General features: G+C 58.4%; 1 protein-coding gene across 21 annotated transcripts in view; it reads left to right on the forward strand.

The window, feature by feature from the left end:
- Window positions 1-20,020, forward strand: part of Celf5 (CUGBP Elav-like family member 5) — a 32,545-nt gene that overhangs the window by 4,003 nt on the left and 8,522 nt on the right. For 9 of the 21 annotated variants that reach the window (XM_042669872.1, XM_042669874.1, XM_042669879.1 and 6 more), the window contains exons 2-8: window positions 5,799-5,881; window positions 13,169-13,234; window positions 14,390-14,537; window positions 16,882-16,961; window positions 18,383-18,529; window positions 19,232-19,373; window positions 19,463-19,606. In XM_042669872.1, the coding sequence (XP_042525806.1) occupies window positions 5,799-5,881; window positions 13,169-13,234; window positions 14,390-14,537; window positions 16,882-16,961; window positions 18,383-18,529; window positions 19,232-19,373; window positions 19,463-19,606 (810 nt within the window). Of the gene's footprint in view, window positions 1-5,798; window positions 5,882-13,168; window positions 13,235-14,389; window positions 14,538-16,881; window positions 16,986-18,382; window positions 18,530-19,231; window positions 19,374-19,462; window positions 19,607-20,020 lie in introns of all 21 variants that reach the window. The other 12 variants (XM_042669876.1, XM_042669878.1, XM_042669883.1 and 9 more) reach the window with 3 other exon arrangements.

Consider the following 20,020-nt stretch of genomic DNA (forward strand, 5'->3'; position numbering starts at 1 on the left):
GCCAACTGTGCAAAGGTCCGGGGGTCACCAAATAGGAAGTCTCCACGGTGTGGGGAAGGCAGGATGCAGCTTCACTTCTGGATTTTTTGATCTCAGTCTCCTGAGTAGCTGGGATGACGGGCGTGAGCCACCGGTGCCTGGCCTTCTGAGGAGGCTTGTGTCAGGGTTAGAGGCGGGGGCTTTCTCAGCCATTGAGGCACTGGCCCTGGGAACACCCAGTCGAGTCCCATTCATTTATTCATTTGTTCATTCACTGATTCATCCCTGCATTCACTCACTCATTCATTCACACATGGATTCATTCCGTCACTCACTTGCTCGCTCACGTATTCAACATTTCCCAAAGCCCTTGGAGGAACAAAGGGGATCAGAGGCTGCAGCTGCACTCCACACACCTGGCCCCAGGCGGTGGTCAGGATGGGGTCAGAGTTGAGGGAACAAGACAAGTCAGAGCAGGCGCTCTGCCAGAGGAAGCTCACTGCAGGGAGGAAGAAGGAGCGTTAGAAGCGGGGTTCTGAAGGACGCGTACGAGTTTTCCAGGTGGCGAAAGCATTTCATGGATTCATTGGTAGACACTCATGCTCGTGAAACCCAGCAGGGAGTTCGGCGATGGAAGGGTGGGCTGTGGAGTGGAGGAGGCACTGGGCAGGGGTGAGCACTGGCAGATGCTGGCCTGAGCTGGTGCTCTTTCCCGGAGGCCAGCAGGGAGCCATGGAAGAGGCTGGAGCCCAGAGACGGCAGCACCCAGCCCTGGGTCACCCAGGAAGAAGACAGGAAAAAGAGCTTGAGCTTTGTAGAAGCAGGTGGCATCCAGGGAAGCTGCTGGGCTTGGGTGTCACTAAGGCCGGAGGGAGGGGCTGCTGGGTGTAGAAGACCTGGACCTACAGAGTATGCCCCAGGGGCGGGCCAGTCTCCCTCACAGACCTGGAGGCTCAGCAGAGGCTCACCATTGTGAGGTGGGCATGTGGATGAATCGGGTGAGAGGTTACCAGAAGGTAGCAGGGATGGGGGGGGGGCGGCGGGGGAAGAGGGGGAGGTGCTGATGGACACCCAGGGGATGGAGGGAGAATGGATGGATGATGGAGGATGGGTAATAGAGGGTGGGTGGATGGACTAATCCGTGGACAGACTGATGGACAGATGGATGGATATGTGCGTGGATGGATGGGCAGATGGATTGATGGATGGGTGGGTGGGTGGATGGATGGGTGGATGGGTGGGTGGATGGATGGGTGGATGGGTGGATGGGTGTGTAAGTGGATGCATGGGTGGATGATGGATGGTTGGGTGGATGGATGGATGGGTGGGTGGGTGGATAGGTAGATGGATGGATGGGTGGGTGGGTGGGTGGATGATGGATGGATGGATGGATGGGTGGGTGGGTGGATAGGTAGATGGATGGATGGATGGGTGGGTGGATGATGGATGGATGGATGGACGGGTGGGTGGGTGGATAGGTAGATGGATGGATGGATGGGTGGGTGGGTGGATAGGTAGATGGATGGATGGGTGGGTGGGTGGATGATGGATGGATGGATGGATGGGTGGGTGGGTGGATGATGGATGGTTGGGTGGATGGATGGATGGATGGGTGGGTGAGTGGATGGATGGATGGGTGGATGGATGGGTGGATGGATGGATGGATGGGTGGGTGGGTGGATAGGTAGATGGATGGATGGGTGGATGATGGATGGTTCGGTGGATGGATGGATGGATGGGTGGGTGAGTGGATGGATGGATGGGTGGATGGATGGGTGGATGGATGGATGGATGGGTGGGTGGGTGGATAGGTAGATGGATGGATGGGTGGGTGGGTGGATGATGGATGGTTGGGTGGATGGATGGATGGATGGGTGGGTGAGTGGATGGATGGATGGGTGGATGAATGGGTGGGTGGGTGGGTGGATGGACAGATGGAAGTGTGGATGGATGGACAGATGGATGAGTGGTGGGTGGATGGATGGGTGCAGGAGTGAATTGGTGGGTGATGGTTGGGTGGTACAATGGATGAATGAATGGATTTGGGGGGGATTGGCGATGGTGGGTGGGTGGGGTAGAAGCAGGTGGGCATCACTCCGGGTTCACCCTCTCCAGGTGAACATGGGTGTCACCTGGTGCATGGGACCTAGACAGCCAGGTGCCCCTGGTGCCTGTGCTGCTCTCTGTCTGCGGGAACTTCCACGTGTGACATTGTGTGCTTTGAGCCTCTGTCACTGTGGTGGGAGGTGAGGAGTGTGGATGGCTGGGCAGCTCTGGGGTGGTTGTAGCACTTAGAATCGGTTTATCAATAGATAGTTTTTATGTGTGCCACCACTGGGGCTTGAACTCAGAACCTTGTGATCCCGCTTTGCTTTCTGGGCTGGCGCTCTACTCTGCCATTCTCTGAAGCCTGGCTTTTTTTTGTTGGTTGACTGGTGATAGGGCTGCACAGACTTCCCCGCCTGGGCTGGCTTTGAACCTCTATTTTTCAGGTCTCAGCCTCCTCCAGAGTGAATAGCTAGAATGAGCTTGCATAAGCCAACAGTGCCCAGCCAGATATGTGAATGTAATACCGCTAGGTAGTTGTGAACAAAATAATTCGCGATGTGTTTTGAGGAAGATGACTGCATGGTTTGGTGGTCAGAGATGCACTTTGTGATGACTACAGAAGACTGTTGTTCTAAAGCCAACGGAAAGGCATTTGAGCAGAAGGCTATGGGCTGTGCAAAGGCCCTGGGGCAGGATGGAGCCTGGTGTGTGGAGGAGCATGGAGGAGCCCATGTGGCTGGTGTGGAGGAAGCAAGGGGCAGAGAGGGAGGAGAGGAGTAGGGAGGGGACAGGGGCAGCTTGTTCAGGGCCCTGTGGGCTGCAGGGTGGACTCGGCTTTGTCGTGATGGCACTGGGAGCCACGGAGGGCTGCCCACCAAGGAAATGGTGGCTTCAAAGGTGACCAGTGAGAGTGTGGGCTGTGACTGAGGTCAGAGGCTTCCGGGAAGGGACAGAAGGTCAGATTTGTGCATAAGAATCACCCCAGTCTTCTGGTTTTTCTTTATTTTTCCTCCTTTTGAAATTAAATTAATTTTTTTCTTTGCGGGATGGGGTTTGAATTGAATCAAGGCCTAGGGCTTGCTAGACTGGTGCGGTATTACTTTAGCCCCACCCCTGAATCTGGAGCTCCACCTCTGCCACTTAAGCCACGCCCTCAGTGCTGTTTAGTTTTTTTTTTTTTTTCTCCAGAAAAAGTCCTTCCTCTATACCCAGGGCTCATCTCAGACTTGGATCTCCCTGATCTCTGCCTCCTTTGTGCTGTGATTATTGGCATGAGCTCCACCTGGCCCCTGGAGATCAGAGCCCCAGGTCCAGTGACCGAGTGACTCATTTTACACTGCAGATCTAACGTTTGGTGTCTAGATGAGATTGTAGGAGGATCTCGGTGGTTATTTCAAGAATAACCAAGTGCTGGTGGCTCACGCCTGAAATCCTAGCTACTCAGGAGGTTAAGATCTGAGGATCACAGCCCAGCCTGTGCAGAAAAAGTCTGTGACACTCTTATCTCCGATGAAGCACCAGAAAAACGGAAGTGGTGCAATGACTCAAGTGGTAGAGCGCTACCTTTGAGCAAAAGAGCTCAGTGGCAGCCCTGAGTTCAAGCCCCATGACTGACAAAAACAAAACAAAATTCCCCACCTTCCTCTCGTCTGGCTTCCAACCACTACCCTGAGTCTCAGCCTCCTGAGTAGCTGGGGTGATAGGTGTGAGTCTCTGTGTCCAGCCAAAATGTCCCCCGAAGCGAGGAGACTGTATTGGGTCTTGTTACGTCACACTGGTTCCCTCTAGAAGGACACCTTTTCTTTTTCTTTTGGTCAGTTGTGGGTCTTAAACTCAGGACCCGAACTCTCTTCCTGAGCTTCTTTTGCTCAAGGCGAGCACTCTCCCACTTTGAGCCACAGCGCCACTTCCAGTTTTTGAGTGGTTCATTGGAGATGAGAGTCTCACAGAGACTTTTCTGCCAAAAAGAAAGGCTGGCTTCGAACTGCAATCCTCAGATCTCGGCCTCCTGAGTAACTAGGATGACAGGCCTGAGCCACCAGCACCCGGTTAGGAGTCCTTTTCTAAATCCTCCTCCATTCCGGGGGTCAGGCCTTCAACAGAGGCCTACAAACCAGCTTGCAACAAGAGCCACACTCTAAGGTGTATATATTTGGGACAGGGGAAGCAGGGCCACACTTTCTTTCCCCTGAATGAGACCAGGAAAGCTGAGAGTTAAGAGGAGCTTTCTGGAGGTGAAGGCCCGGGCGTGAGGTTCAGCACCACGGACAGCGGTCCCCGGCTGCTGCACACTTGGATGCCATTTTTCTTCCTGGGATCCTAGGACTGAAGGCTCCTAAGGCGGTTTGGGGGAGGGGAGGGTAATCACTTCTACTCTCCTGTGCTCACCCCCCCCCCCAAATCCCACAGATAGGACTCCCCAGGAAAAACAGCCAAGGGAGAAAGATGGTGATCTAGCTTAACCTCTGCCTGCAGCCTGATTTCTTGCCAGTTGTGGCTGATTTCTTTCAGGCCTTAAGTGAATTGTCTTCATATACTTCCCCCCCCCCCCCCCCCCCCCCGCCCCCAAGGACTTGGGAGGGGGACAAAAATGTAGAAAGGTGATTAAAGGCTCTCTTTAAATTTTTATCCTCCCTCCCCTGACGCTTGGCAGAACCCAGGCCCTGCCCTTCACCCTCAGGCCTCACTCCCAACTCCCAAGGGTCTGTCCTGCCTGCCACACCCACCTCAGGATGACCTCCAATCACAGCCTTGCTCTGGACCGCCCCAGGGGTGGACCCACCCCTTGCCTCTCCCGACTGGCTTTTCCCATCTCAGCATCTTCTCGGGGGAGGAGGGCAGCGGGGAAGGGGGCTGCGGCTCAGAAAGGGACAGTAGGCCACAGTCTGCCAAACCCAAGCATCCCTGCCACCTCCTTCTGGGGTTCTGGTGCCCCTCCTGAGCCCAGTCCCCATCTCAGCCACCTCATTGCCCTACTGAGGTAATGAAAACCAAACCAGCCTCCTCTTTTCCACTTCCCGGGCTCCCCTTTGGGGGTGGGTATGGGGGGGGAAGGGCTGCACCCCTGCTGCTGTTCCCACCCTCCCACAAGGTGTGCGCATTCCGGGGCTTGCAGCAGGGGCCTGGCCCTGTCCCTGAGCTTCTTTTTTGCTCAAGGCTAGAGCTCCCATGTGAGCCACAACTCCACTTCCAGCTTCTCTGTGTGTGTGTGTGTGTGTGTGTGTGTGTGAATGGAGATTAAGAGTCTCACAGACTTTCCTGCCTGGGCTGTCTTTGAATCTTGATCCTCAGCTCTCGGCCTCCTGAGTAGCTGGGATGACAGGTGTGAGCCATCTGTACATTCAGTTCGACAGCATCAAATACGTGCGCAGCGGTGGGCAGCCAGCCTCATCCCTGGAAACCCGGTCCCCGTGAGAGTCTAACTCCCGCTTCCTTCCTGCTCCAGGGCATCACACGGTCACTTCCTGTCTCTGGATCCCCCCCTCCACCCCTGTTCTAGACCTTTCCTGTAGTCTTTCGTGTCTGCTGCTCTCATTGCTGAGCCAAGGTGGCTTGGGTGAGTGGGTGGGCTCCCTTCATGCTGTAGGTAGCATGAGTCACAGCCCTGTGCTTGTTCCTGGCTGAGTAATATTTCAGTACCATGGTATGTGTCTGCTCATCCATCCGTGGGAACTGGGATTGAGCCCACCTTTGGGCTACTGTGCACACGGGGTGCCCTCCCCCCGCCCCTCCCGCCCCCTCTCACACACACTGTTTCTTTCCCTCCTCAGGCTGTGCCTTCCTTACCTATTGTGCCAGGGATTCTGCCATCAAAGCTCAGACTGCCCTGCACGAACAGAAGACCTTGCCCGGGGTGAGTTCTATGTGGTGTCTGGGGGCTAAGGGATGGAACAAGTTTGCTTGCAGCCTTGGGGCTCAGCACTTCTGGTGAGGTCCATGTGTGTCTGACTGAGAAGGAGGTAAAGGAATCAGGATCAGGATGGGTGTTCCTTGTCTGCTGCACACCCTGCTCGCCTTCACACAAGGGTGCTCGTGCCTGGTTGTTCGGGTTGTCTATTGCACAAGCGGACCTGGTCAGTGTGTGTCCTAAAGGACGAGGAAGCATCAACAGGAACAGGGCACAGCTGTGCAAAGGCCCTGGGGCAGGCTGGAGCCTGGTACGTTATAGAGGAGTGAGGAGGAGGTCTGTGTGGCTGGGGCAGAGGGTGGTGAGGGGGAAAGAGGGGAGGGAGGGAGGGAACAGAGCAGGCTGTGCAAGACCTGGGATCTCCCACAAGCTACCGGAAAGCCAGAAGGGGGCGCTGTGGCTCAACATGGTAGAGCACGCACTAGCCTTGAGCAGAGCAGCTCAGGGACAGCGCCCAGACCCTGAGTTCAAGCCCCATGACTGACAAAAAGAAGGGAAAACAGGGTCACGTGGAGCAACAGTGCCCTGGGGCTGCTGGGCTGTGTTCGGCCTCCACGCGGTCTCTCTGACTGCACCTGTTAGACCTGTCTAGCCTCGTTTTCTTTTTATCTCTCTCTCTTCCCTTTTGTACCATCCTGGAATTGAATTCAAGGCCTCACGCTCACCCACTGTACTCTTGTTTGCTCCATTGGTGCTGTACCGCCTGAACCATGCCTCCAAGGCCAACGTTTTGCTGGAGGTGAAATCGTGCAGACTTTTCTGCTCAGATCCTCCAGATCTCAGCTTGCTGAGGAAGCGAGGATTATTGGGGTGGACCACGGGTGCCCAACCTCTGCCGTCCCTCTCTGGGTGGGCGGGTCCCTGCTCCCAACAGATGGGTGGCATCGTGCCAGCTGACCCCACCCCCACCCCCGCCGGGGAATGGTTTTTGACCGAAGTTGAAGGAAGCGTGGTTCCCCGGGCGCCCTGCCCAGTGAGCTCTGGGGGTTCCCTCACGACCATGATCCATGGTCTTAGAAGAGGTGAGCAGGTCAGGGGACGGGGCTTTGGAGAAGGTGTTTTTGAAGGACGGGCTGGCTGCTCAGGAAAGCTGACCTTTCAGAAGGAATCTGTGCATGGTTTCCGTGACTGCAGTGATCTCCCCCAGGCTGGGAATGGGACAGAGCAGAGGGGGTTGTGATCACGCGCCGTCCTCTAGGTTTAAGGCCATGGTGCCGGTGTTGGCCTGGCTCAGATGAGTTCTTCGTGGGGGGGGCATCCCAACGGTAAGAGCGTGAGAAGTGGGACTTGAGCGGGTGGGAGAGAAGCTGCATCCTGCCCTTTCTCTAAGGACTCGGCCTTCTGCTTCCCCCCAAAATACGTTAATGACTCCAAGGACACAAACACCTCCCCGTGGACCCCTGCCCCACCTCCTCCCAACAGCACCACACTGAGGACTAAGCTTCCAACACATGAACCTTGTGGGTCTCACCACACCATCCATCTACCCATCCATCCACCCATCCATCCATCCATCCATCCATCCATCCACCTGTCCATTCATCCATCTATCTATCCATCCATCCATCCACCCATCCATCTATCCACCCACCCATCCATCCATCCATCCATCTATCCATCCATCCATCCATCATCCATCCATCCATCCATCCATCCATCCATCCATCCATCCATCATCTGTCCATCCATCCGCCATCTTCATCCATCTATCCATCTATCCATCTATTCATCCATCCACTGTCCATCCACCCACCCATCCATCTACCTCTCCATCCATCCACTGTCTGTCCATCCATATACCCATCCATCCATATATCCATCCATCCACCTATCCATCCATCTATCCACCCATCCATCATCTATCCACCCATCCATCATCTATTCACCCAGCCACCCATCCACCCATCCATCCACCATTCTTCCATCCTCTACCCATGCATCCATTCATCATCTACTCACCCATCCATCCACCCATCTACCCATCCATGCATCTATTTATCCCCATCCCCCATCCATCCACCTACCCGCCCCATCACCTACCCATTCATCCACTCATCTATCTACCCGTTCACCCATCATCCACCTGTCCATCCACCTATCCATCCATCGGTCAATCCGTCCACCGTCCACCAATCCATTCACCCATCCATCCATCCATCCACCCATCCACCCATCCACCCACCTCTCCATTCTGGAGCTCACTGCCAAGCTCTTGGAGTGGATGGAAGCCATGGATGCTACTCAGTTCCCTGCAGGGAACAACTCACCTGCCCCCCTTCCCCCACCAGAGGGTCCTTGCTTATGAGAAAAAGGAGAGGAGAATATTCTAGAATATTCTTGAGCTGAGCCGCCTACTGCTCCCACGCTCCTGTGCGTCACATCCCCTTTTGCTTGAGCCCCCCAGCCCTGAGCCAGGACTGTCACTCCACTCACACCCTGCACACTTGTTCCTAGCCTGTCTATGCACATTGATAACTGTACTGAAAGGTAATTCAAGATTCCATTTCTGTGTAACGTGTACCATGCATGCTGCAGGTGCTGACAGATCTTACGGGCCTGCAGCCGCTCAGAGTGTGAAAGGAGCTGCAGAGAATATGTAGATGAGTGGACACAGCTATGTGTCAATAAAACTTTATTTACAAAACACACACACAGGGGCTGGGAAGGTGGCTCAGTGGTAGAGGGCTTGCCTTGCATGCATGAGGCCCTGGGTTCGATTCCTCAGCACCACATAAGCAAAAAGAAAAAAACCGGAAGTGGTGCTGTGCTCAAGTGGTAGAGCGCTAGCCTTGAGCTGAAGAGCTGAGGGACAGCGCCCAAGACCAGAGTTCAGGCCCCACGACCGGACCCCCCCAAAACACACACACACACACACACACACACACAGAGGAGGGCCAGAATGGAGCGGTGGGATCTTTGCCAAGGTCTGTGCCAGGCCAGCAGCCGATCGAATGAGGATGGAAATGTCCTCTGTGCACGCCAGCAGTCACAGGCCCTTGGCGCCTGATGAGCTTGGAACTGGGGTGGGTGGCACTTGGGAACGGAGGTACCTGGTGGTACTTGGATTTGAACTTGGGGCCTGACACTTGCTCAGCTGATGCTCTAACCACTTGAGCCATGGCTCTGGTCTGATATCATTTTTGCTGGCTAATCAGGAGTGGAATCTCACAGACGTTGTTTTTGGGGAGCAGAGGTTGGATTGGCCCCAAACTGTGATCCTCCAGATTTCAGCCTCCTTGAGCTGCCAGCGTGACAGGTGTGAGCCACAGGCACCCGGTGAAACGAACTTATTCCATGTTATCCAGCTTGAAACAATTTAAACTTAAACTGGCACATATGGATGGGCTTTAGTACTGGATGGCATAAATCTAGAATGTTCTAGAATATGGAAGTCAGCTACTGTGTTGGATAGCACAGATCTCAGCTGTTTCTAGAGTGGATGTTGTACATTACAGATCTAGAATGCTCTAGAAAGGAAAGCTGGTGCGGTGGGGGACAGTGCCAATCTAGAATGTTCTAGACTGGAGGCCAGGGCCATTTTGATCCATAGAGATCTGAAATATTCCAGACTGGGTCAAGCCAGCCACCATATAGAACAGCATGAAAGAAGATTCTGGAGTCTAGGGACAGGAGACAAGCCTAATGGAGCGGGTATCTAGGTGTGATGCTGGGAATGACAGGAGACCCACCAGGGAGCGTGGGTCCCCTTTGGTCACCATGCCCGTGACATAGCAGCTGTCCAAAGTCTGGGCCGGCAAGCGCTAAACTCACCGAAAATCACACTATTCCTCAAGCCAGGAACCATGTCCACTCTTTGCCCAAGAGGCTAGGAGGCCAGGAGACATTTTTGTTTCCTTTGTCTGTTGTGGGGCTCGAACGCAGGGCCTGGGCGCCGTTCCTCAGCTCTTCAGCTCAAGGTGGGTGCTCGACCCACCTGAGCCACAGCACCACTTTGGGTTTTCTGGTGGTTCCTTGGAGATCAGAGTCTCATGAGGATTTTCCTGCCCGGGCTGGCTTTGAACCTAGGATCTCAGCCTCCTGAGTAGCAGCCAGGAAACGTAGCGTCAGGTCATTGTAGGAGCCGAGGTGGGCTTAAAGGTGGAGCTGGGTAGCATTCAGAGCTGGAGAGGAGCTCCGTCGGTCTGGTTGCCAGACGGGCTGGGTTCGAGTTTAGCTGGGGGAGGAGGAAGGCGGCGGGGGAGCCTGGGCAGCCTAAGATGGGGCGGCCCTATTTCCCCGCCCTCCCTGTCATCCCCCGGAGTTCTCTAAAGGCATGGTGTTGTAAATCCAGGATTCAGAGGCTGTCTTGGGGCTTGCCCAGCGGAGATTCTTCCTGCAGTCCCTGATCCCTGCAAGTGCCTCAGTTTCCCCTTCTGTCACACACGGATTACACATAGAGAAGACACACCGCACAGGCTGGGAGCAGAGCTGGCCTGGGTGCCAGCCTCCTCTCTCCCCAGACCGCAGAACTTCAGACCACGGGGTTGGAGGAATGGGGAGGGGTCCTCACTGGACCCCAGCACTGACAGCGGAGCAAGGGTGGCCTTTCTGCTGACGTTCCTGCGTCCCTTCTTTCTAACTCTCCCAACAGTGAAAGAAAATGGGAGCCAATGCTCCCATCTCATAATGCTGTTTGGAGATTCACCGGGTCCAGGGTGAAAAGTTGCCTCCACCTCCCCACCACACTCCTACTCCTACTTCAAAGCCCTGTGAAGAGGTTCCCTCTTCCTTGCAGAGCCAGGATAAAGCATGCTGCTTCTCTGTCCTGGACTCCCGTCCCTGATCCTTCTCTGTACCCCAACTTGTGACATCACAGGAGAAGTGCTTGTCTGGTGCTGTCCCCCCCCTTCTTCACCAGATTAGCAGACTTCTTCTGGGAGGGGGGCGGAGGGGGGGAGAGGAGGTGCGGAAATTACTACGCAGCCTGGGATGCACCAGAAATGTTAAATAAATGCGAAGAGGAAGGAAGGGGTGCAGCAGCCCGGGGCAGCCCCGGGAGGAGGGAGGTGGATGGGCCAGAGGCCTGGCTGGGGCAGATGGAGAGGAGCCGGAAGGAGGTGGGTAGAATCAGATGGGCCGGCGGGTGGGGGGGTGGGACGGGGTGTGCGGAGACCCAGCACCCCGCCTGGGCTCCTCCTCCTGGCTGTGGCGTGTGTGTGTGTGCGCGTGTGCGCGCGCCCGCACGCCCCGGTGGGCGTTGGCACGTGGGTGCCAGCCGGGTGCACGGCTCTGGCCTTTGGGTAAGGCGGGCGCTGGGGGGGGCGGCGGGGGCTGTGGCTGGGAAAAGAGGGGGCTACCCCCCAGGGTTCTCTGGATCCCATCACCACCCCCGTCCTGCTGCCAGCAGAGCGGCACAGGAGGAAGGGGCTCCCGGCAGGATGTGTGAGGTCCCGGGGTTGGGGGTCTGAGATGGAAAGAGGGGTGCAGGGGGGCGGGGAGCAGGTGCCTCAGCCTTTAGAATAGAGCGAGGGGGGTGGATGGTGGGGGATGGGGGACGAATTCTCTCCCTGGGGCCGCCCCTCCCTCCTTCCCTCCTTCCCTCCCTCCCTCCCCTCCCTCCCTCCCTCCCCTCCCTCCTCCAGCTCATCCATCTCGAAAAGATTATATTTAAATATCTCTTTTGTGTGAGGCAGGAGCTGGGCTCGGCCCCTAAGAGGCGGTTTCCATGGCAACAACAATTGCCAGCTTCCGTGTGGTGAATCAGCGTTGCCTTGGCAACCCCATCCTCCTCGGCCCAAGGTGCTGGGAAGGGAGGGAGGGGGGAGGGGGAGGGGGCGAGGAGGTGAGGGGCCAGCGGAGGCGGGGTGGGGAGGGGGCGGGAGGGGGGCGGGGAGCCAGAGCAGCCCAGCACCCCCCTCCCTCCCTCCTCCCCACCCCCACTTCCGCTGGGCGCCCCACTCCAGAAGCTGGGCTCAAGCCGTGGTTCCGATGGTTTCCACCCCCCCCACTCCTACCTGCCACCGACAGGGGGTGGGGACCCGGGGGACTGGGTGGGGGAAGGGATGCGTGGGTGGCTGGGTGGGTGGGGAATTTGGGGGTTCGGGGTCCCCCCTGAGGGCTGGCCAGCCAGGAAACCTGGTCTCTCTGGTTCTGAGTTCAAGGGGAGGCAACTCAGACATGCTGGTAGAGGGAGGGGAGGTGAAGGGGGGAGGGTCTGGAGAGAGAGGGGACCCTGGGTTGGGGGCGCCAGGAGGCTCAGGAAGAGGAGGGGCGCAGGGGAAGAGGGGAGCCTGGGCTGGGGGCCTCCGAGAGAGGGGTGTGGGTCAAAGCGGAGGGGTGGGAGGAGGAGGGGGCTCTGGATGAAGAGGGAGAGGACTCGCTGTGGGAGAGGGTGGAAAGTTCCAGACTTTGGCCTAGCTGCCTCCCCTGGCCCCTGACCCGGACCTCCGTGTCGGAAGCTGATGGGGAGGGGAGGCACGTAGGCTCTGGATGGGAAATGCTTGTTGGGTGCCTTCTCTGAGCGGGAGGGGAAGTTCCCTTGGGAGCCCCGGGACAAGTGGATTCGGCACCTGTCTCCCCATGCGCTGATCCGGGAGGACTAGAACTCCGGTCCCCGGCACCTCTTTTATAGGCCGTTTTCTTCTGGCCTCCTCAGTTCCATTTCCTCTCCTTCCTCCACATGCCCTGCCCAGTTTGGGAGGGTGAGGGACAAAGCAAGACCCACCTATGTCCAACCTCCTGGCAGGGGCCACAGGACTGTTGGAGAGGGAGAGTTCTCTGCCCTGAGGGTTTTTGAGCTGGGTTTTGAAGGATGAATAGGAGTTCACTGGAGGCTCTAAACTAGAAGCAAGCATATCCCTCACATCTGTCCTCTGGTCTCCACCTTGGCTCAGCCCCAGGGGGCCGCCCAGGTCATAGGTGTGGGGTAAGCGCCATCATGGCCAGTGTGTGGGGTGAAGGGCAGAGCCATATGCCCAGAGAGGGGCAGCTGCGGGCGCTGTCTTGAGTGTCAGTCAGCGCCTGCCAGAGCAAACCGTCCAGGGAACCCTGTTTGTCTGAGCCAATACCATTTGGGACTTAGTCATTTTTTTTCAAAGGGATCATTGTTGGGTTTTGAGGGCGAGCTAGGAGTTTCTCCCTGCAGGTGGGAACTAAGTATCCTTTTGTTTGTGCTGGTGTTTCTGAGACCGGAGAGGGGGCGCAGTGGAGGTGCTTTGCAGAGCTCGGGCAGAGCCCCCCCAGGCCCCTTCCCGGCTGCCCGTCCTGAACTCCCCCCTCCCTCTCCCTCTACAGATGGCGCGGCCAATCCAGGTGAAGCCTGCGGACAGCGAGAGCAGAGGAGGTAGTTGCCATCTCTCCGTGGCCTCCAGGCCGGGGTGGGGTGGGGCGGGGGGCTGCTGGAAAATGGGGGAGGGGTCACGTGGCCACCTCCCCTCCCCCTCAGGAATGGTGGCCAGGCCTGTGGGTGGCAAAGACGCCCCGCTTCTTTTTGGAGGTGCAAAGATAGGGTTCCCGCCCTGAGGTGGTCTCCTCTGGGGGTGCATGTGTGCATGCGCGTGTGCATGTGTATATGTGTGCATGCGTGTGTATGTGTGCATGCGTGTGCATGCGTGTGTGCATGTGTGTATGTGTGCATGCGTGTGTATGTGCATGCGTGTGCATGTGTGCATGTGCATGTATGCGTGTGTGCGCGCACGTGTGTGCATGTGTGTATGTGTGTGCAGACCCTGAGCTAGGATGGGTGTTTTCCCCCCTGCGTGCTCTGCGCACGAGCACCTGTGCGCGCGCAGCTGTGTGTGCCCTGCCCCGCACGTGGGTGCGGGTGTTCACGCACGTGTGTGTGTGCGCGCGCGCGTGCTTGGCTGTCGGAGGCTGGACCTGGGGGCGATGTGCAAGCTGGGGAGGGGGCTGTGGGGCCCTGGATGACGTATCGGGGTGCGTGTCTGTGCTCTCCTGCCTTGATTTGCTTTTAGAAGGGATAGAGCAGCCCGGGACAGGGTGTGAAGGGAGGGTGGTGTGGGACACGGCCGTTAGGACCCCGGTGTATGTGTAGGAGCCCGGTGGTAAAGCCCATCTTTTTTGGGGGGTTGGGAGCGAGTTTCTCTCTCTGGCGGCTTACTGTGCGACCGGAGCAGAGGGAGGTGTGGGTGTCCCGCTTCCTCCCCCTCCGCCCCCTCTGTGGTCCTCTCTCTGGTCCTCGGTCGGCCTCCGATTGTCGCTCCCGGCCCCTGGGCTCCGCTTTTCCCTCCACCGCCCCTCCCCGCGCTGGCGCGGCCTCTGCTCCCGCCCCCTCCCGCCTCCGTGAGTGACAGCTGCCGAGGCCGGTTTCCACGGCAACGCGGCTCGCGGGTCCGGGGATGGCGCTGCCTCCTCCGTGATCGCCGGGCGCCGTGCAGCCGCCGAGGGCAGCGCCGCGCGGCCTCTCCCGCCGAGCCCCCGCCCGCCGGGGCCCCCGCCCCGTCCATGCCCCGCCGCAGAGCAGGAAAAATCCTGGAGGCCCGGGACGCGGCTGAGGGGGTGTCTCCGCCCACAGGGGACCGGAAGCTGTTCGTGGGGATGCTGAATAAACAGCAGTCGGAGGAGGACGTGCTGCGGCTGTTCCAGCCCTTCGGGGTCATCGACGAGTGCACCGTGCTCCGGGGGCCCGACGGCAGCAGCAAAGGTGACCGCGGGGGCGCGCGCGGGCGCGGCCTGCGGCGGGCGGGGCGGCGGGGCCGGGGGAGGGGCCTGCGGCGGGCGGGGCGGGGCCTGCGGCGGGCGGGGCGGGGCCTGCGGCGGGAGGGGCGGGCTGCGGGGCCGGGGGCGGGGCCTGCGGCGGGCGGGACCGGGGGAGGGGCCTGCGGCGGGCGGGGCCGGGGGAGGGGCCTGCGGCGGGCGGGGCGGGGCCTGCGGCGGGCTGGGCGGCGGGGCCGGGGGAGGGGCCTGCGGCGGGCGGGGCGGCGGGGCCGGGGGAGGGGCCTGCGGCGGGCGGGGCCTGCGGCGGGCGGGGCGGGGCCTGCGGCGGGCGGGGCGGCGGGGCCGGGGGAGGGGCCTGTGGCGGGCGGGGCGGCCGGGGGAGGGGCCTGCGGCGGGGCTGGGGGAGGGGCCTGCGGCGGGCCGGGGGAGGGGCCTGCGACAGGGCCAGGGGAGGGGCCTGCGGCGGGAGGGGCCTGCGGCGGGCGGGGCGGGGCGGGCGGGGGCCGGAGGAGGGGCCTGCGGCGGGAGGGGCGGGGCGCGGCCTGTTTGGAGGCGGGGCCTGCCGGTGGGCGGGGCCAAAAGGACGATTCCAGGGGTCGTGGGTGGGGCCGGTGTAGAAGTAGGCCACATCAGGGGCTGACGGGAGGGCGGGGCCTATCGAAGGGGCGGGGCCTAGCTATGGGAATACAGGGGTTGTGGGAGGGGTGAGTTTGGAGGCTGGGTGGGGCTTGTCTACAGGCAGGGCAGAATTCTGAGGCTGCTCCAGGGGCTGTAGGAGGAAGGAGACTAGCGGGTGGGCGGGGCCTGAGGATGGGCGGGGCCAAAATGGTCCTGTTCCAGGGGTTGTGGGCGTGGCGGGGCTGGAGAGTGGGCGGGGCCTATAAGGGAGCGGGGTAGAGTTGATAGGAGGAGCCAGGGGCTGTGGGAGGCTTGTGATTGGAGAGTGGGTGTTTCAGAGCTTGTGGTGGGGGCGGGTCTGGAGAAGGGGCGGGGCCTATCGGTGGGGTGGGGCCGAATTATGGGACTGCCTCGGGCTGTGGGAGGGCCAGGGCTGGAGACTTGAAGGAGCAGAATTACTGGATTGCGCCAAGGGGTGCGGGACATGGACTGGAGTGAGGTTAGAGGATAAGTGGGGATCTTGCTCTGGGAGGGGCTGGCAGGATGGCTAGGGGCTGGAGGGGGCAGGAATGAGTCCCCAACCTGACAGGGAGGGACGCATGGAGGGCGGGGCTGGAGAGGCGGGGCTACAGGGAGGGTGGGGCATCTAGGGAGGGGGAGGAGCTAATAGGATGGTCTGTGGGCGGGGCCAATTCCGTGGGAAGGCGGTGTCGGTGGGCGGAGCCTGTTCTCTGGTCGGGGCAGTGCTGAGACCTGATTCTGCATCTGTCAGGGGCTCCCAGAACTTTCTATCCCGAGCTCCCTGAGCGTCCCACAAGTGCTCGGTGTGGAGTCTCCGTGGGTCTGGTTGGCTGGCTCCTGTCTCTGCCCGTTCCTGTCTGTTGGTCTCTATTTGCCAAACTTTTATTTGAAATTGAATTGAATTGCCATAGTATTTAGCCTTCCAAAGTGTTCAGTGAAGCGCGTTCTGGTCTGACAACCCACCCAAAGGTGCAAACCATCTCTCCACAGTCTAATTCTAGATTTCTCTCCACTAAATGGAGCGATCCGTCTGTCTGTCTGGTCTCTATCGGCCTGGGCCTCTGTCCATGTAGCCTGCACTGCTGAATGTGCCCTGTGTCCAGGAGCCTCCGCTTGTCTGCCTGTCTGGCACTGGCATGCCGTCTGCTTTGTTCTGGTGTGGGGGTTTCTGGTCGCTTTTCTGACTGTTTTCTGGGTGTCTGCTGGGGTCTCTATGTATTTCTGCCTGACTTCCAACAGGACTGTGTGTCTGTGCATCTGTGTGGTGTGTGGTTTTAATCGTGCAAATCTGATGACAGCCATCTCAACTCTTGTGCTCTCTGTGCTGGTGGGTGACGTCTGATGTCACAGCCCTTGTTCTGATTTGGGGACATGCCTGTCCCTGGGGCTTCACCTGCCTCATGCGCACTGTGATCTGTCTAAACAGCTCTCTGGTGCCCAGCCACTAGACATTGGGCGTCTAATTGCTGGGCATTTGTGGGTGACTATGGTCAGACTTACTCCTAGGCTGGCTGGGTGGTGTCTGTCTGCTCTGGGTCAGCTCGCTTATCCAGCTGTGTCTGAGTGCACAGCTGGCTGTCCCCTCAAGATCAATCTCTGGCCATCCAGGCTCCCTGTCCCCCTGCTCTGGGTCCCCACTCCCCTGGTCCTGTGAGCTGTCACATCTCACCTCTGTCCTTCTCTTGGGGCAGGCTGTGCATTTGTAAAGTTCTCATCCCACACTGAGGCTCAGGCAGCCATCCACGCCCTGCACGGCAGCCAGACCATGCCGGTGAGTGACAGCTGGGGATGGAGGGTGCGAGCCCCTTACTTTTTTTTTTTTGGACAGGACATGGAGGGGGGGCAGGGTAGGGGCGGGAGGCATAATTCTGGCTGGGGTATATTCAGGCAAGCTGTGTGGTGTGTCATAGCAAACAGCGCGGGTGTGTGCTTGATGTGACACTGTGAGTGTGCGTCCGCAGTGTAACGGATGGGCATGAGAAGAACAAAGGTCAGGGCAGAGGGATGGCTCAAAGCCCAGGACCCCAATTTTCTCCTAGGACGATAGGGATCCCTGGGGATTTTAGAGCAAAGGAGAGAGCAAGACCGGGCAGTTGAAATTTTTGTGTGTGTGTGCCAGTCCTGGGGTTTAAACTCAGGGCCTGGGTGCTGTTCCTGAGCTCTTCAGCCCCAGGCTAGCGCTCTACCACTTGAGCCACAGCTCCACTTCCAGCTTTTTCTAAGGTTAACTGGAGATAAGAGTCTCACGGACATTTCTGCCCAGGCTGGCTTCAAACCATGATCCTCAGATCTCAGCCTCCTGAATAGCTAGGATTACAGATGTGAGCCAGCCACCAGCGCCCAGCTTGAAAATATTCTTATAGATCAATGGGGGGAGGGGTGAGGAGGGGACAGATGAGGCCTGGGTCCCTTGTGGAGGCTGAGCCACAGTCTAGGATAGAAAGCTTGTCTTGAGACTTCATTAAGAGTTCTTGCTTGGGGCTGGGAAGGTGGCTCAGTGGTAGAGTGCTTGCCTAGCATGCATGAAGCCCTGAGTTCAATTCCGCAGTACCACACACACAGAAAAAGCTGGAGGTTGTGCTGTGGTGCAAGTGGTAGAGTGCTAGCCTTGATGAAAAGAAGCTCAGGGACAGTGCTAAGGCCCTGAGTTCAAGCCCCACGACTGCCCCCCCTCAAAAAAAAGTAGTTTTTGCTTGTGTTGTCATTCGGTGCTACTGAGATTCGAACCCAGAGCTTCACACTTGCTAGGCACGTGCTCTATCATTTGGGCCACTCCTCTGATTTTTTTTTTTCTTTTGCTTAGTGCCGTTCTGAGCCACCATCACCAACCACCACCCTCCCTTTGCCTCTGTATATAGCTGGAGTTATAGATAGGAGCCACTATGCCTACCTTCTTTTATGAAATGGGGTCTTGATAACTTTTCTTTTTACCCAGACTGTCACGATCCTCCTATTCTTTGCATCCTGAGTAGCTGGGATTACAGACATGAGCCACTGTATGTGGCTTCCTGGCTCCTCGGCTTCTCCTAGCACCCCAGCCATGCTAGAGATGCTGATCAATACCTACTCTGTCCCAGCTCCGTGAGCTGAGGACCTGCTCTAGGGGTGTGACAGCCCCTGGGCCTGAACTGGAAAGGTTCTGGGGGACCCCAGAGTCCTTGTTACCTCCTGGCCTCCTCTCCCTCCCCGCAGGGTGCCTCCTCCAGCCTGGTGGTCAAGTTTGCCGACACAGACAAGGAGAGGACACTCCGGCGCATGCAACAGATGGTCGGTCAGCTGGGTATCCTGACGCCGTCCCTCACCCTGCCCTTCAGCCCGTACAGTGCCTACGCCCAGGCTGTGAGTGACCCCAGCGGCTGGGCTCTGGGTCCAGCAGGGCTGCTGAGACGATATTGGGTATCCGGCTCAGTCTTCCTCCCTCTGTTCTAGCGGGAAGGGCTTGTGTCTCTTACCAGATCTCTGTCGCCTAGGATCCTGTCCTGATTGTGGCTGAACCCCAGAATCCAGGCTGATTCTGAGCCTCAGTTTCCTGCCCATCCCCACCCCCACCCCACCTTAGGCCCTGCCCAACAATGGAGCCTCACTCCTAGGCTGAAACCTCAACCCCGAGCTGTAACCTTGGGCTGTCTCTTGACGGTGCTGAGTTCTAATCACACATGAAGATCCAGCCTTCAGCTAAGCTCAGATCCTAGCTGCGAATCTAGCTTGGTGCTATTGTGGCTAAGCCTCCAAATCCAGGCTGATCTCAAAGAGATCTAAGTTGGATGAACGCTGATCCCAGGCTGACCCTCAGTTTCTAACTGAGCCCTGATCCCAGGCTGAGTCTTCATTCCAGACTGGCCCCTGCTCCACTTCTGAGCCTGGATCCCAGGCTGAGCCACCATTTGTGACTAGTCCTGAGTGCACCCCGATCCAAGATACCCAGCATGCAACTCCCCCACCCCAGTTACTAAGAGACCAGGCCTCCCCCCTCCCTCTGTGAACCAGGATCTGGGGGGGGGGTGGACTGAGCTTGCTGACCACCGCCTCTTCACCCCCCAGCTCATGCAGCAGCAGACCACCGTCCTGTCCACTTCCGGCAGCTACCTGAGCCCCGGCGTGGCCTTCTCACCCTGTCACATTCAGCAGATTGGCGCCGTCAGCCTTAATGGGCTGCCTGCCACCCCCATCGCTCCTGCCTCTGGTGAGCGGGGGCCAGGGCCCTGAGGGCGGGTGGGGAGGGATCCGCCCTCCCCACAGCCAGCAGCCAAGGTGACCCTTTTCCGCCCGCAGGGTTGCACTCGCCGCCGCTGCTGGGCACTGCCGTCCCCGGCCTGGTGGCTCCCATCGCCAATGGTTTTGCTGGAGTCGTGCCCTTCCCTGGTGGGCACCCCGCCCTGGAGACCGTGTATGCCAATGGCCTTGTGCCCTATCCAGGTAATTGGTGGTGGTTCCAAGGCGTGGGGGAGAGTGGCAGGGGTGGGTCCCTGCGCCCCGGTCGGTGTCCAGGGAAGAGAAGAGGAGGGGTCTGAGCTATGAGCACAGCTGTGCGCCAGCTGTGGCCAGGAAGATACCCAGCCCTGCATCCAGCCGGTTCTGGGTTTGAATTCCAGTTTAGTGATTCTCCCCAGGTTTCTCTTTCTTTTCTTTCTTTTCTCTTTGAGAGAGTGTGTGTGTGTGTGTGTGTGTGTGTGTGTGTGTGTGTGTGTGTGCGCGCGTGCGCGTGCATGCTCGTATTGGGGCTTCACACTTTTAGCTTTTTTCACACAAGTCTCACGTTCTGCCACTTAGCCATTCTTCCACTCCCATCTTTTTTGGGTGTTTAATTGGAGAGAACAGCTTTCCTGCCCA

Source organism: Dipodomys spectabilis, unplaced genomic scaffold (assembly GCF_019054845.1).
Source record: "Dipodomys spectabilis isolate Male_0828 unplaced genomic scaffold, ASM1905484v1 ptg000511l, whole genome shotgun sequence".
In the NCBI taxonomy this organism is placed as follows: Eukaryota; Metazoa; Chordata; class Mammalia; order Rodentia; family Heteromyidae; genus Dipodomys; species Dipodomys spectabilis.